General features: G+C 49.8%; 1 protein-coding gene across 4 annotated transcripts in view; it reads right to left on the bottom strand.

Annotated features, from left to right (window-relative positions):
* The window catches only part of GPR107 (G protein-coupled receptor 107), a 75,547-nt gene that overhangs the window by 5,848 nt on the left and 55,763 nt on the right, over positions 1-13,936 (bottom strand). For 3 of the 4 annotated variants that reach the window (XM_012772233.3, XM_012772231.3, XM_012772232.3), the window contains 3 exons: positions 8,924-8,973; positions 7,290-7,373; positions 6,454-6,575 (listed from right to left, as the gene is read on the bottom strand). In XM_012772233.3, coding sequence (XP_012627687.1) covers positions 6,454-6,575; positions 7,290-7,373; positions 8,924-8,973 — 256 coding nt within the window. Of the gene's footprint in view, positions 1-6,449; positions 6,576-7,289; positions 7,374-8,923; positions 8,974-13,936 lie in introns of those variants that run through there. The other variant, XM_020289533.2, reaches the window with a different exon arrangement.

Raw genomic sequence — 13,936 nt, 5'->3', positions numbered from 1 at the left:
AATGAGGCACTTATGTTCCCATCGTGGACCAACAGGAATTTCCTAATCAGTAAAATAAATTCAACTGATCAACTCAATCATCTGGAGCACATTCAGTAGGACCTCACAGTAGATGTTTTCATGGGGTAAGGGAGGAAACCCTTCCCCTTTTCTTCCTCCAGCCATTCCTGCCGCCACACTGCTGCTGTGACCAGGTTCAAAAGCCATCAAGCCCTCTCCAGAGGTGGCACCTTCCTCAAACAAGGTATTTCAGACTTGCAGGTTATTTGTATTTGTGGCAAAGTTGGGACAAGACACGTGGCTGGAATGTGGTTCTCGTGGGAACTGAGGGAATCCCGCAGATGCTGTGAGTGTAAAAACATCCCCCAAGACAAAGGAAAACACCCGACTGACCACCCAGCACTATTTCCTGCCTGGCCTCCCCAAGAGGCGATCTGCCCCCAGGAGGAGCTGAGGCACACAGGGCTGCTCCTGAAGAAGTCTGCCCCGGGCTGGGCCACAGAGGCAAGCCTTGCCCGAGCCCCACGGCAGCAGCTCCACGTCTCCACGCCTCTTTATATCAGAAAGGAAATGCAACCTCGTGTCTTCCAGAGACGCTCCTGGTAATAATGCAACTATCCTATGGTTACAGCACCTTGTTAAAAAAGGACACAGAGCCGGACGCGGTGGCGCGCGCCTGTAGTCCCAGCTACCCGGGAGGCTGAGGCAGGAGGATCGCTTGAGTCCAGGAGTTCTGGGCTGTAGTGCGCTATGCCGATCGGGTGTCCGCACTAAGTTCGGCATCAATATGGTGACCTCCCGGGAGCGGGGGACCACCAGGTTGCCTAAGGAGGGGTGAACCGGCCCAGGTCGGAAACGGAGCAGGTCAAAACTCCCGTGCTGATCAGTAGTGGGATCGCGCCTGTGAATAGCCACTGCACTCCAGCCTGGGCAACATAGCGAGACCCCGTCTCTTTTAAAAAAAAAATAAAATAAAATAAAAAAAAAAAAAAAAAAAAAAAAAAAAAAAAAAAAAAGGACACAGAGTTCAACGCACACTGGCATTGAAAGGAAAGCACACTCGCTGTGACCCAGGCACGGCTGACAGTGTGCTTGGCAGAGACATTTTGCACCTTTCTCTCCTTAAGAAAATATTCCTTTCCAGATGGTGGACCAAGTGAGAAAACAGCTTCTATTCTTTCAAGACAGCCCTGGTGCTAGGTCACAGAGGAAAAAATGGGACTGCTGCTCTTAGGGAGGCCACAGCCCAGTAAAAGAGATAGTTTTCCCAAGCAACGACACAAAGCCACGTACAACACAGCAGCGCCAGGAACCAGGCTCGGCAGTGGCTCAGGATGAGAAGAATCCCCTCGGCCCGGGGAACTGGGGAAGCTGTGCTGCGGGCACTGAAAGATGAGAAGCAACTGGTGAGGAAGATGGGGCGGGGGTCGGACAGTTTCTGAACAGAAGAAATACAGTAGCAAGAGGCATGGGGGGAAAAGCCACCAAGTCTCCCAGAGCAGTCGGAGAATGCTGGGTAGCCGCAGTCGTGTCTCCGGCCAGCCCACGAAGGAAAGGAGCAAGAGAGTCGGGGCGGACTCGGGCGGGCTGCGGAAGGCCCTGTCTGCCTTGCCTGGAGTACAAACGTGATTCTCACTCCAGGGGTCTCAGCTCCGGCTCTGGCTCAGGTGGCCCGGGAAGTTAAGCACATATACCGAGCCCAGGCACTGAGCATAGGTCTCCAGGGGAGTGGCCAGGGAACCTACACCATAACAACACTCCCCACGTGATCCTGGCAGCCCAGGAGAATGGACAGGAAGGGGAGGTTTCCAGAGGTGACAGGGGAGCGGGGCTGAGAGACATGATGTTACGCTCATGAGACATGGCCACTCACCCACACTGGCTGAGGAAGAGGGAGGTGTTTCAGCCACCACCTGCCTTCTGCTGTTGGCTACAGGTAGATAGTGGTGGCACTAAGGCCCGTGAGAACACCAGGGAGAGGCACACAGAGGGACCTGCTACTCAGGAGGGCGACTGGGCTGGAGCTGGGGAGTGGCAGCGAGGAGATGGCTGGGGCCACCTTGGAGTTGGGTGAGTACAAGGAACGAGAGGAAGAATAGGAGTAAGGGCGTGTGAGAGCACAGGGAGGATGTCAAAGGTGGGGCAGGTGACAGTGAGGTTCAGTGTGTGGCCAGGACCAAGACCAGCTAAAGTGAGCTTAAGTAGGTAAAGAAACCTGATGGCACATGGGGTGGGGAGGAGACTGCATCTCATTCCCCCTGGCAAACCTGAGACGTTAAAGGGTGACCTGGGGCCCCAGTGCCTCAGGTGAGCCTGGCCAGCCCCTACAGACATGGCTCCAGCCGTCCTCCCTCAGCTCAGACACTGCAGCAGCGAGAAAGGACACCTAAAGCCTCCTCAGCAGGGACACACGGTCGTAGGGCTTTAACAACTTCACAGGCTGCTCCCTGGGCGTCCCAGTTTTGGTGCAAAGGCTTACAGGGCCAAACAGCTGAAGAGCCAGCATCCGGCCAACAACCTGCAGCACAGATCACCATCTCAGATGCCCCGTGGGGGCAGCGCGGGAAGGTGCTCCACAAGGCCCAGGCTCAGCAGTGAGCAGGGCAATTCACAGTGTGAACTCCAACTCTGCAGATCTAGGGATGGGCCTGGAGCAGCTCAGGGCACAGAAGTGGACCACCTCACCCTGCAGGTGGAAGGGAGGCTTGCCCTTCTTGCTCCATGTTCCCTCCTCTCACCCCAGGTGCATACCTGCATCACAGCACGGCAACACGACACTTGGCCACGCTGTCCCCACTCTGGAGGGCTGATGGAGCTGCTCACAGCCAGGTGCCAGCAGACTCAGCACACGGGGACATGCTGGCCTCTCTACCTGCCAAACCCACCGCCTGCTTCTGGCAGAAGCTGTTTGTTTCCTCTGGTGCTGCTCAGGTAAGCAGTTCTTTGACTGACTTCAGGAAGGCACCTGCCTCAAGGGCCAGTGGCTCCTAAGCTGGCCAGAGGCGAGAGGCCTCAGTGTCAGCCAAGCAGAGGCGCTGCCTGTGGGCCCAGCACAGGTGAGTCTGCGGAGGACGCAGGGGAAGCTGAGCAGATGAACCCAGGCTGCCTCCAACTTTCGCTCCACATCTAAATCATGACATGTCCCCTACCCCCCACACCGCCACCCTTTCCTTGCAAAGCCCTAGTGTCTATGCTCACGAGCAAAAGTGCTGAATGGAACACAGGCTCCTTCTGCCACACCAGCCTGCCATCAGAGGTGGCCTGAGTGACCCATAGGTGCATGTGTTTCAATAAATAAAAACTATTTTCCAGGCCGGGCGCGGTGGCTCACGCCTGTAATCCTAGCTCTTGGGAGGCCGAGGCGGGCGGATTGCTCAAGGTCAGGAGTTCAAAACCAGCCTGAGCAAGAGCGAGACCCCGTCTCTACTATAAATAGAAAGAAATTAATTGGCCAACTGATATATATATATATAAATTAGCCGGGCATGGTGGCGCATGCCTGTAGTCCCAGCTACTGGGGAGGCTGAGGCAGAAGGATCGCTTGAGCCCAGGAGTTTGAGGTTGCTGTGAGCTAGGCTGACGCCACGGCACTCACTCTAGCCTGGGCAACAAAGCGAGACTCTGTCTCAAAAAAAAAAAAAAAAAAAAACTATTTTCCAGATTTGAAATGTGGAGAGGCCCGGATAAGAGAGAATCCTATTAGTCTCCAATTCCCATTTCCACTTTTGTTCCCACCCATCTGAAAGAAGTAGTGACAATTAACAGCAACCTTTAGGACAGCGTCTTGGAACGGGAACTCCAGCAGACCCACTTCCTTGCCTGCGAACCCACAGCAAATATTTCTTCCCACTCTCACTCCTCACCATGACAGAAATAATTCAGATCACTGAGGATATGCACAGCATAGGAAGCAGCTACCAAATCCGATCATTATAATTGCATCTAGTGCTTTTTGACATGCCGATTATTTTAACAACAAATTTGTATGCCTAATGAGAGATGTTCAAAGAAACACAGAAAGTTAGCATGACTTTTGCTCATTCCCAGGCTCAGAGAGAAGCTATGTTAAGGATAACGGCTGTGGGGCCCTGCGGACCTGGGCTAGGGGCGGGTGGAAGCAGCTCTCGGGGAAGCTCTCTGCCCCCAAGGAGAGCACGGCTCGGTCCTGGGCTCAGCTGGCAAGACTCACTCCCCAACACGCTGCAGTCCCATAGCTCAGCTTCAGATAAAGGTGAGAACAGATGCAAAAGAAGCTGCCAGAATCTCAGTCGTAAGGTCAGTGAGTGACCCAGGTCAGAGTTCATGTCCTCCCACTGGCTAAGACTCATTAGGAAGAGCGTAGATTTGTTTCAGGGGGTGTGTTGTGGGAAACAAGAGGGTGGAAGTCATAAAAAATATTACATCCCATAAAGAGGTACTTTGTTCTGTGGCAGGGATCGGACCTGCCTCCCCTTTTCAGAAAACACCTACCAATGTGCATGACACTTACAGAGAGCTAATGACCTTCTAGAACACAGAGGCAAGGGCTCTGCTCGCCTCTGGCTTGGGTTATTTCTGGAGGACTGGAGTGGCGCCATCCAGGAACAGCACTTCCAACAGCACTTCCAGGGAGATGACAGTGCGGCCGCCGCGCCGTCCCCCAGAAGCTGTAATTAGCCTTTGCGCGCCTCACTGGCAGGTGAACGTGGATGGGTGACGGCAGTGCCTCCATCTCAGGCCCGTCCTGCTCTGTCACATCTCATACATCCATAGGACTCTCCTCTTATTCTTAGCTAAAGAGAAACGCCAGAAGAACTTCCCCAGAACCATTCCTTGCTGATTTAAGAGCACTTTGCCTCAATGCCTCCGAAACGACTTCTGTTTTGTAGGCTAGCCTGAGCTAGTGCTCACTGGAGAGACCACTGCTCCCAACAAGCCGTCTTCGGGGCGGGCTCTCTGCAGCTGTTCCACACAAAGCCTTCTGCCGCTGAAGAGCTCACCTCACACTTATGGTACGGCTCACACTAAGCCGCCCACTCTACATGACCGAGCGCCCTTCCCCTTGTCACAGAGGAGCGTAAACTGAGGCGTCCCTGACTCCCACACGCCAAGCTCTCCCAAGTGTCACTAGAATAAAGAACACACACTCTAGTTCCTGCTAGGCTGGTGGTTGTGCATCTACTCCCTCCCCCACCCCTCCTCCTGCTAAAATGACTGCCACTAGCATCAAATGTCGTCAGAGAGAAACAAACACCAAAACAAAATTTTACAAAGTTTTGCCATGAGACAAAACGTCTTCACAATGCATCCAGACTTCAAGATGCAATGGCTGAGGGAAAGGACATGGGGGACTACCGAGAGATGCTATGACCCCACCGTTCAGCTTCCTGAGAGGAAGGCACTGCCTGAGAAACTGCAGATGGCTGCGGCTACGAACAAGCTAAAGGTCTCCCAGCAGGAGACAGAGAAACACATTGTGTTTAGGTTACTGACACTGCTACTTGCCAGACTGACTCTCATTTGCGTGTTTTCAACCAACAGTCACTTGCTCAGACCCTGCTACTTCTAGAAAAGGCACGTCTGGTGGTCCTCTACTCTTCCCTCCATTGTCTATAAAAAGGTCTTTCTTCCTGTGCACAGGGACATGCTGGTTGGCCCACCAGCAGGCCCTGCCTCTGTCTACCATCCCAGCAGTGGAGCTGAGCAGAGAGCCGCCCATGCTGCTTGACACCGAGCAGAGCCAGCAGGGGCTGAACCTCAGCCTCTGAACTGAGAAAAAGCAAAAGGCTGCCAGTGCTAGGGCAAACACTCCACACCAGTGACACGAAAAGGGAAAACTCAGCCGTAGGCTAATCACCAAACACAACAACTGACCAGGCTTATCAGACTGCAGAGTTCACAAGCAAATACACGTAATCATTATTCACATTTCTAGAAAATGATTGCCCTTTCCCAGGAAATACGGCCCTAGAGTCACTTACCCTTACTCAGAAAAGCCCGTATGACAGGGCGAAGTCACTGTACTGGCTGTGAAAGCCACTTAGTTATCTGATGACAAAGGATGTTTCAGCATCATTAGCAGACTCACACATGACTCAGAAGATTATATTTTCAGAGACAAGCTGACGGTGAGGCCTGACAGGAAGCGCAGCTGCCTGCTCTCAGTAGTCCTGACCCAGCCAAGTACCTTCCCAAGTCCTTCCCACTGAGTTGCTGAAGCGGCCACCAGTGACGCTTAGTAGGATGGCAAGTTCCCATCCTCCCCGACAATACCGAGCCATTGGCAGATACTGTACTTCAAACTGAATGAGAGCACCTGGGGCTTCAGTGTCCATTTCCTGCTGCTAAAAATAGAAGAACCACCTCTGGAGCAACACAATGCTGAGAACAGCTGGTCCAAGTCACACTGTGCTATCGTTTGGTTAGGTAAAGGGGTCAGAAAAAAGGAAGAGAGAAAGAAAGGAGATTTCTTACACAGATTCCATTTCCAAGTCATCTTCTTCCTGAGAAAGTTGCAGGTAGGGGTTATCTGAAGCTGGACGGAATTTATACCCCGTTAGAACAAAGAATACCAGCGTGGCCGTTTCATCCAGGAGCTGCAAGTTTAAAAACCACACCAAAATAAAGAGATTAGCAACACTGTTCTTCAGAGAGCAGTGGAACTAAACAAATGGACGTACTCCCCCGCAACCCACCCCTGCTGACTGCTCACTCACATGTCAGAGTTTACTCTAGAGAGCATTTTCCTCAACTTGCTGAAGCCTAAACTAGGAGCATCCTGCTCAGAGACGAAAGTCATGCTTTTCCTTGCTCGAACCAGTCTTCACTGGTAGCTTTTAAGAGCTCTTTATATACCCACATTTCCTATAGCACCAAGTTCTTCTACAAAAAAGTCTCCAAATCATGTGGTGGCTTACTCTACCAGTTAAACTAGTTCTAACATATTGCAAAGACACTTTATTACTGAAACAATGATAATCTGCAAATAGGAAGGGAGGCTGACTCTAAACTGTCCTAAGCCCTGCAGCTGAAGGCAAAGACCACACCTCATCTAAAATTCTAATTATACAGGGCAAGTCTTATTCCCTCTGCCTGAAGCTTTTCTCTTCAAAGACTTTTAAGACTGAAAACTAAAATCAATAATGCAATTATTTTCAGATTTCTCACATAATCCTGCAGCTTTCCTGGACAAACAGAAAATCCCAATTGTAGACCAGAAGAGATGGAAGGTCTTAGTGGTCATTCCCAGATAAATTAATAACAACATTAAGTTATAAATCCTCTGGCACTGCCCCCTGTGAACAGCATACCTGGTAGAGCCACTTCCACTGGAATGGAACAGCAAGTTTGAGGAGAAATGCAATAATCCTGGTGAAGTATATGTAACACACAATCTATATGAAAGGGAAAGAAACAGAAAAGAAAATCAACATAAAAATCAGGGTACCACTTTTGCTTTCACAAATTAACTATGGAATAAAAAACAAATCACCCAAGGAAAAGCACCTGATACTTACAGTGCTTAGCAATAAATGTAGAGTGACGCTGCTCTGCCAGTTACACCTGAAAGGATTTCTTCACTATCTCCAGGTGACAGAGACATTGACAGTCACACCCACAGGGAGGACAAGACACTTTAGCAGTTGTTGTTAACCTTTCCTCATCTTAACCACAGCCCCTTGATTTCAATCTCCAAAGGGCAGTACTTTTATTCCTAGACTCTGAGGAATATTTACAGCAGTAACAGCTAAGTGGAGCCACACGGGGCAATACTAACTTACTAACTTCCAGTCTCGTCACTAGCAGATGCTGGCAACGTTTGAGGCAGTTCAAATACTATCAAGCACTCTAGCAAGGAGGGATGGCCTTCATTTCTTCTCCCTGGGACCAGGACTCAACATTGCGGCCAGTAGCGCATGGGCTGCTCACAGGGTTCGAGTGGTCAGTTTGTGGGCTGGGCCAGACACACTTGGGTTTCAGGCATGAAGGCCCACTATTCAGGCCTGGCTGTTGAGGGCCACTCATCACTGTTCCCGCATGCAACAAGAGAGGCTCTGTGACAATGCCTACACCTGTCACAAAAATCCACAGAAAAAACCCAACCAACCAACCAATCCGAGTGGGTAGTGTGCCCCTGCTTCTCTACTGCTAAAGTCTCTAACATTGGCTCAGGCAAAAGAACTTCCCCAAGTGATAGTCAACGCCAAAACCACAGATAGAAGACATGGAAACTTCCTTTTAAGAGTCAGGAAGCAAACTAACTCTAGAAGACCCCTACCTTCTATATTCTAAGACATTATGACACTAGTGGTTTACAGCAGGTGCAGTGTTTGGCACTATGGGACGTTTCATGTCCCTCATAACCCTGTTTTTAGGTTTTACAAAAACTGTCTCAATTTTTCTGTTCTTAAGGTAAATATTATTACTGTAACATGCAACTAGTTTTCTGTAGGGAAATCTGAAAGGGGTACATACTCTTAATACTTTTTTAAATGGAAAAAAAAAAGGCTGAAGAGCATGATGATTTGATCCCATTTTTCTAAATGAATAAAAATAGCAAGTCAAATGAGCAGCTAGATATGGCATATGCCTAAGAAACCTAGAGAAATAACCACTCAACCGCTAACAGTTATTACCTTGGGGAGGGCAGGAAAGGGAAGTAGGAGACCAGGGTTTATACAGGCTCCACTGTGTTTCTGTCATCTCTGCATATTTTTTTTTTTTACATCAAGCTTGTATCACTTTTCTAAGTATTTAAAGCCAAATTTTAAATTAAAAGTAATCCAGATATTTAATTTCCCATCTTAAGAGACACAGCTTGATTTTATGAAATGAAACCCACACAGCACCAGGTAGTACAACATCTTGTGTTTTCACCAATTCTTTGGAAGTTCATTTGCCTTGAATTGATTTTATTTACAGATTCAGTGTTTTTTTTACTCACCAAGACGTAATAATGTCTGAAAAGTTTCAGCTTTGCTAAGTTAATAGCAGCTAGGGAAAAGAAAGAACAAAATGAAAGGCTCATTAACTTTTCTCATTTTGAAAAGCAAGTCCCATTCAGGCACCCTCAGTCAGAGCCACGTCCAGTGCAGACGAGTACCACGCGGAGGCTCATGCGTGTAACTGGACACAAACTTCCTGGGCAGGCTCCCCACAGTCACCAGGAGGAACAGGGAGTTGTGGGGCAGCACAGCTGTGGTGACCTAGAACTGGCTTGCACCGGCGACTTCTGCTCTGGGGTCAGCAGCTTGAACCGGGCCACAGTGGAAGCGTATTTTCATCATAGGAATCAGCACACGCTACACATCAGGACCCTCCCTGGCTCCAGAGAGCCCACAGTAAACATTTTAGCTCTGCACAGAGCTGTGACCTCCACTAGGACCAGCCTCAGGGTGATCACAGAGTATCATCTGAGGGAGCCTCCCACTAGCTGAGGGTATAAATTCAGTGAACCCACAGGTGAATTTTGTAAACTTCACTCCGGTTTTCAGTAAGTAACTTGTAATGAGCCCTTTGAATACAACCTCCCTATGTCCTACCTTTGCAATTGCTCAAGGTCAGCCTCACCAGGACAGCTGACTTCCTGACACTGCCTCAGGCTATGAAATATTGATGACCAGAGGGCAGCCTGGCTCCCTCCCAACAGCAACCCTTCCATTCACCATATACCTTCCTGCAGGAGGCAAATTAATTTTGCTTAATAGCATTCAATTACTGACTAAGGTTAAGAATGGGACCGTGGGTGGCGCAGGTTCGAATTTCCTCTTCCTCCTCCTCCTCCTGGCTCATGATTAGTGGCGGGCACTCAAGCTTAGGATTCCAAAAGAAATTCCTGGAATCCTAAATTATCTTTAAGACGATTATCAACTAACAGTATCTGCAAGAACCTCCTCTGAGAAACTGAATGCATTAATGAGAGGACGTTCAGAAAGTCAGTCAGGAGAATTGTGACTCTCATAGTCGAGAGGATAGAACACACCCACCCCTGACGCTGCAGGGGCCCCCTCTTCAGATGCACGGTCTGAAGCAGCAACATCACAGCAGGCAGATCAGCAAAGGATTTCTTATCTAGCAACCTCTCTGGCAGTCTTGTTATTGTTTTTATTATTATTAAACCTGTCTGGTTCTCATCTCTTTTTTAATTCAGTCAATGCAAACTCACGGAGCCCCATCCGAGCCAGGTCCTGGGATACAGCAGTGAACGTGGCAGCTGCCATCCCATGGGGAGAGGGGCACTGAAGCACACGCCATCCCTCACTGAAGGATGTGCACGCAGAGCCAGTGCCGGATCATGCAATCAGTGCTTCTCCTCAGCTGCGGGGACGGGAAAGGCTTCACCAAGGACAGGATGTGAAAACTGAGAAGTGTCATTGGATAAAGAGCTCCAGAAGACTTAAAACTTTGCCCATTTGTAGGAACCTTCTGCATCCTTTTGGGGGTGCAGCTCTCCTGCTCGCACTGGCAGAGGTCAGGGAAACAACCAGCTCCTGCTGCACCTGCCCCAGCAAACCTGCTGTCCAATAGGAACTGCAGACCCCCAACCGAGCTAAATACTTCTTGAAATGTGAGCACTCAATTCTCTTCTCTGTGAATAACTGAGAAAAATGGCACCAATAATTATAAAAATGCTTTAAAACTTTCTTCTAAATTTTGCCTGCTGAAATAAGTCCTGAAAAATGAAAACTCCTACCTTGCTCCACTAAGAAGCATCAGCCAGACAGAGAAGTGTCATGTTTTTATTCCTGGATTTCCAAGTGCCATGACAAAAATAAGCCTGGGCTCCCAACTAGACTGGGGGAAGGGCCAGAGAATTTCCCAAAGGGCATGGACAGAGCTCAGGAGTAAGCCGGAGTCGGAGAATCCAAGTGGAGAGAATGCTCGGGAACCCAGCAGGCACAAAGGCTCAGAGGCCAGACAGCTTCATGGACCAGGAAGAGAAGGTGGCTCAGTGTGGCTATGCCATGATTACACCATGGAGAGGCCAGGAAATGGGCCTGGGCTAACAGCAAAGACAAAAATTAAGACACAGAAGACCATGAGCTTGTTCTCCTTGTTGGTTTTGAGGGCCCCCAGGGAGCCTGTAAGTTGTTGTTGTTGTTTTCTTTTTTAGACTAGTCAAGTGAGAAGGAGGAAAGAGAACAAGGAGTTCAATCTGTAACTGACTGTGAACCATCAACTGATTCATGAAGCGGTATTGAGTGTTCGAGTTCAAGAAGAATTGAGTATTCGCGTTAAAGAAGTATTGAGTGTTCTATCTTTGGACCATCCTGCAAAGGGTTTTAAGCAGGGCAAAGCCACAATCATATCTACATTTTAGAACAACCTCTTCTGTGGAGAAAGAATAAAGAGAAATAAGAGTAAGAGCCCAACTGAGGTCAAAGAACTTGAATGTGGGGAGGCCCCTCTAGAAGATGGGGAGATCTCTATCTACCGGTGTGGAGTGATCAAGGCTCGGGTGTGAACAGGCTGACCGCCCGGCTGGGAAGAAGGACGCAAAAGGCAATGAAGCTGAGGCCCCCAGGTAGAGCGCCAAGTCTGACGGTCCCTCCCTTCCACAGGGAAGGAAACTAGGTGGGAGGAGTGAAGGCACTGCAGGTAAAGGCGTAAGGAATGAGCGTGGGGGCTGAGAGCAGGGAGCGGCAGGCAGGCCGGCATCCCCCTGGCATCCTGGGCCACAGTCACAACCTCCAGGCTACCTCCTGCAGGTATTTATTTATGAATCACTCCATAAATGAGTCTGTACGCCCTACACCCGAGCACTGACGAAGAAACATCACCACGGCACAGATGCCAGGCCACCAGGATACATGCTAGGGCTGATGAACAGACCTTGGGAACAACCAGCGCTGTCTCTGAGAAAAGCAGCCACAATAAACACAGCTTATGGTTATTTCCAAAACCCACCAGGCATGGTGATGTCATTTGACGAGACTGCTGCTCCCAAGCAGGCTCCCGAGTCCCACACTGGTGTGACTGGTGTGCCAGTTATAGCCGAGCCAGCAAGGGCAGGGAGTGAGCGTACTTAGAGGAAAGCAAACAGGAGAGCAGAGTGGCTAAGAGCACAGGCCCTGCACGTCTGGACATCCTGGGCTCCAATTCCAACTGTGCTGCTTACTGGCTCTGTGACGTCAGATGAGTCGCCTAAACTCTCTGAGCCTCAGTTTCTTCATATATTAAGGCAGGAGTAACAACCCTTAGGGGTTGCTGGGAGAATTAATGAGACAGTGCATGGAAAGCAAACAGCTCACAGTTAGCAGTCGAGTATCTGGTGTTGCAGTATTAGTATTATATAGGATTAGTCCAATACCAAATGTGGCATATACTGTGTCACAGCAGCTGCCACATCTGGCAGGAATCCAATGAGCAAAACTGGAGCAAATGGGGACCTGGGGACTACCAGAGCCTTGGCTCTGCTGGAAGCAGGGCTGCCATATGCACACGATGAGTAAGGATGCTGAGCAGGGCTGAACCAGCTCCAGGAGGTGAAACCTCACTCGTGTTATGCAAGGAGCGGAAAGGCAGCAGGTCACGGCCTGGAATCCCAGGCCTCCCTTTGCTTTGCTTCCAAAGATTTCTCCGGAGTGAAGGCGGCTGACAGCTCGCTGCTCACTGGACTAGAGGGCGTGGGCTCCCCCAGGCTGGGCTACTGCTACCACAAAGAGCAGCAAATATGGGGAAAGAACGAGCCTGGGGAGAGGACAAATGCCCAGGAAGGAGGCAGGAGACATGCAACTCCAACCTGCACCATCACGGCTCAGCGTGCCTGTCCTGGCCTGCTGCTTCGTTCTCCAGGCATCAGACTCCACATCTGGAGAATTTCTTTACAGCAGATCAGAATTTCTCATGGCAACGGCTCCTAATCAGGGAGAGCGCCAGAATCACCTGGAGAGCTTTATTAAGCACAGATGCCCAGGCTGCCCCTCATTCTTACGGAATCAGGCCTGGCTATGATGATTTTGAAACACCTGCAGAGGAGTGGGGAAGAGAGGGATCGTCTCCACCTGCTCCAGGAGATCCTACAAGACTGACCTCCTGTGCATTCCTCTTCCTCCCACGCACGCTGAGGAAAATGACCAGGACTCTTGATTTTGGCAAGTACTTACTGACAGGAATGGAACAAGCGCCCGCTGAGGCAAGAGGTGCCACAGCCCTTGCAAATGCTCAAGTCAACACTCTCTCTGTCTGACCCAGGAGCAAAAGAGCCAAAGCGCACCCTCTGCAGGGGGCACTGGTCCTCCCCTAGCTGGTCACCTGTCCTGTCTGAATCACAGAGGAACTATGCAGGCCAGCAAAGAGACAGATCTCACCCTCCTCACCCCTAGCTGACTTCCCTGGACGATCCTGAAACTATGACAATGACAAAACAACAGTATTAGCTGTCACCACTGATTGGGTGATCACCATGTGCCAGGCATCAAGCCAGGCACTGCCCGTGCTTCATCTCACGATAACCTCTCTGAGGGAAGCAGTCTGGTAAGTAGTCAGGCCTGGAGAAGTTTAGCAAATTACCAAAGCCATAGAGCTTGCAAGTGTTGAGAAACTAATACTCAAACCCAAGCCCACCTCCCTACAAGGACCAAGCTCTTAACACCTACACTTTGCACTAAGAGAAAGGCAATTCATAACTTTACAATCCACTGGCAGTTCAGGGAGAAGCAATCATGATTCAGACTGCCGGGCAATGCCCAGGAGCTGCCAGCCATCCATTCTAAGGAGTTAATGCCGCATGATTTATGGGATACACAGAAGCAAAGGCCCACAACAGCCACTTAAAGGGTGAAAAATTTCCAAAACAATACTTCCCTCGGTGTTAAGGAAAGCCTTAAGGCTTAAAACATCTCCACCTACCCATCATCCTTTATTCCTGCTTCCTCTCTGCTGTGCTTCAGGGGAATTTTGAGTCAAACAGAAAAATTAAAGAACTAAAGATGATGGCAAAGCCTGGATGGCATCA

Source organism: Microcebus murinus, chromosome 12 (genome assembly GCF_040939455.1).
Source record: "Microcebus murinus isolate Inina chromosome 12, M.murinus_Inina_mat1.0, whole genome shotgun sequence".
In the NCBI taxonomy this organism is placed as follows: Eukaryota; Metazoa; Chordata; class Mammalia; order Primates; family Cheirogaleidae; genus Microcebus; species Microcebus murinus.
The sequence above is the reverse complement of the archived record's forward strand: the minus strand, read 5'-3'. Positions and strand labels throughout refer to the sequence as shown.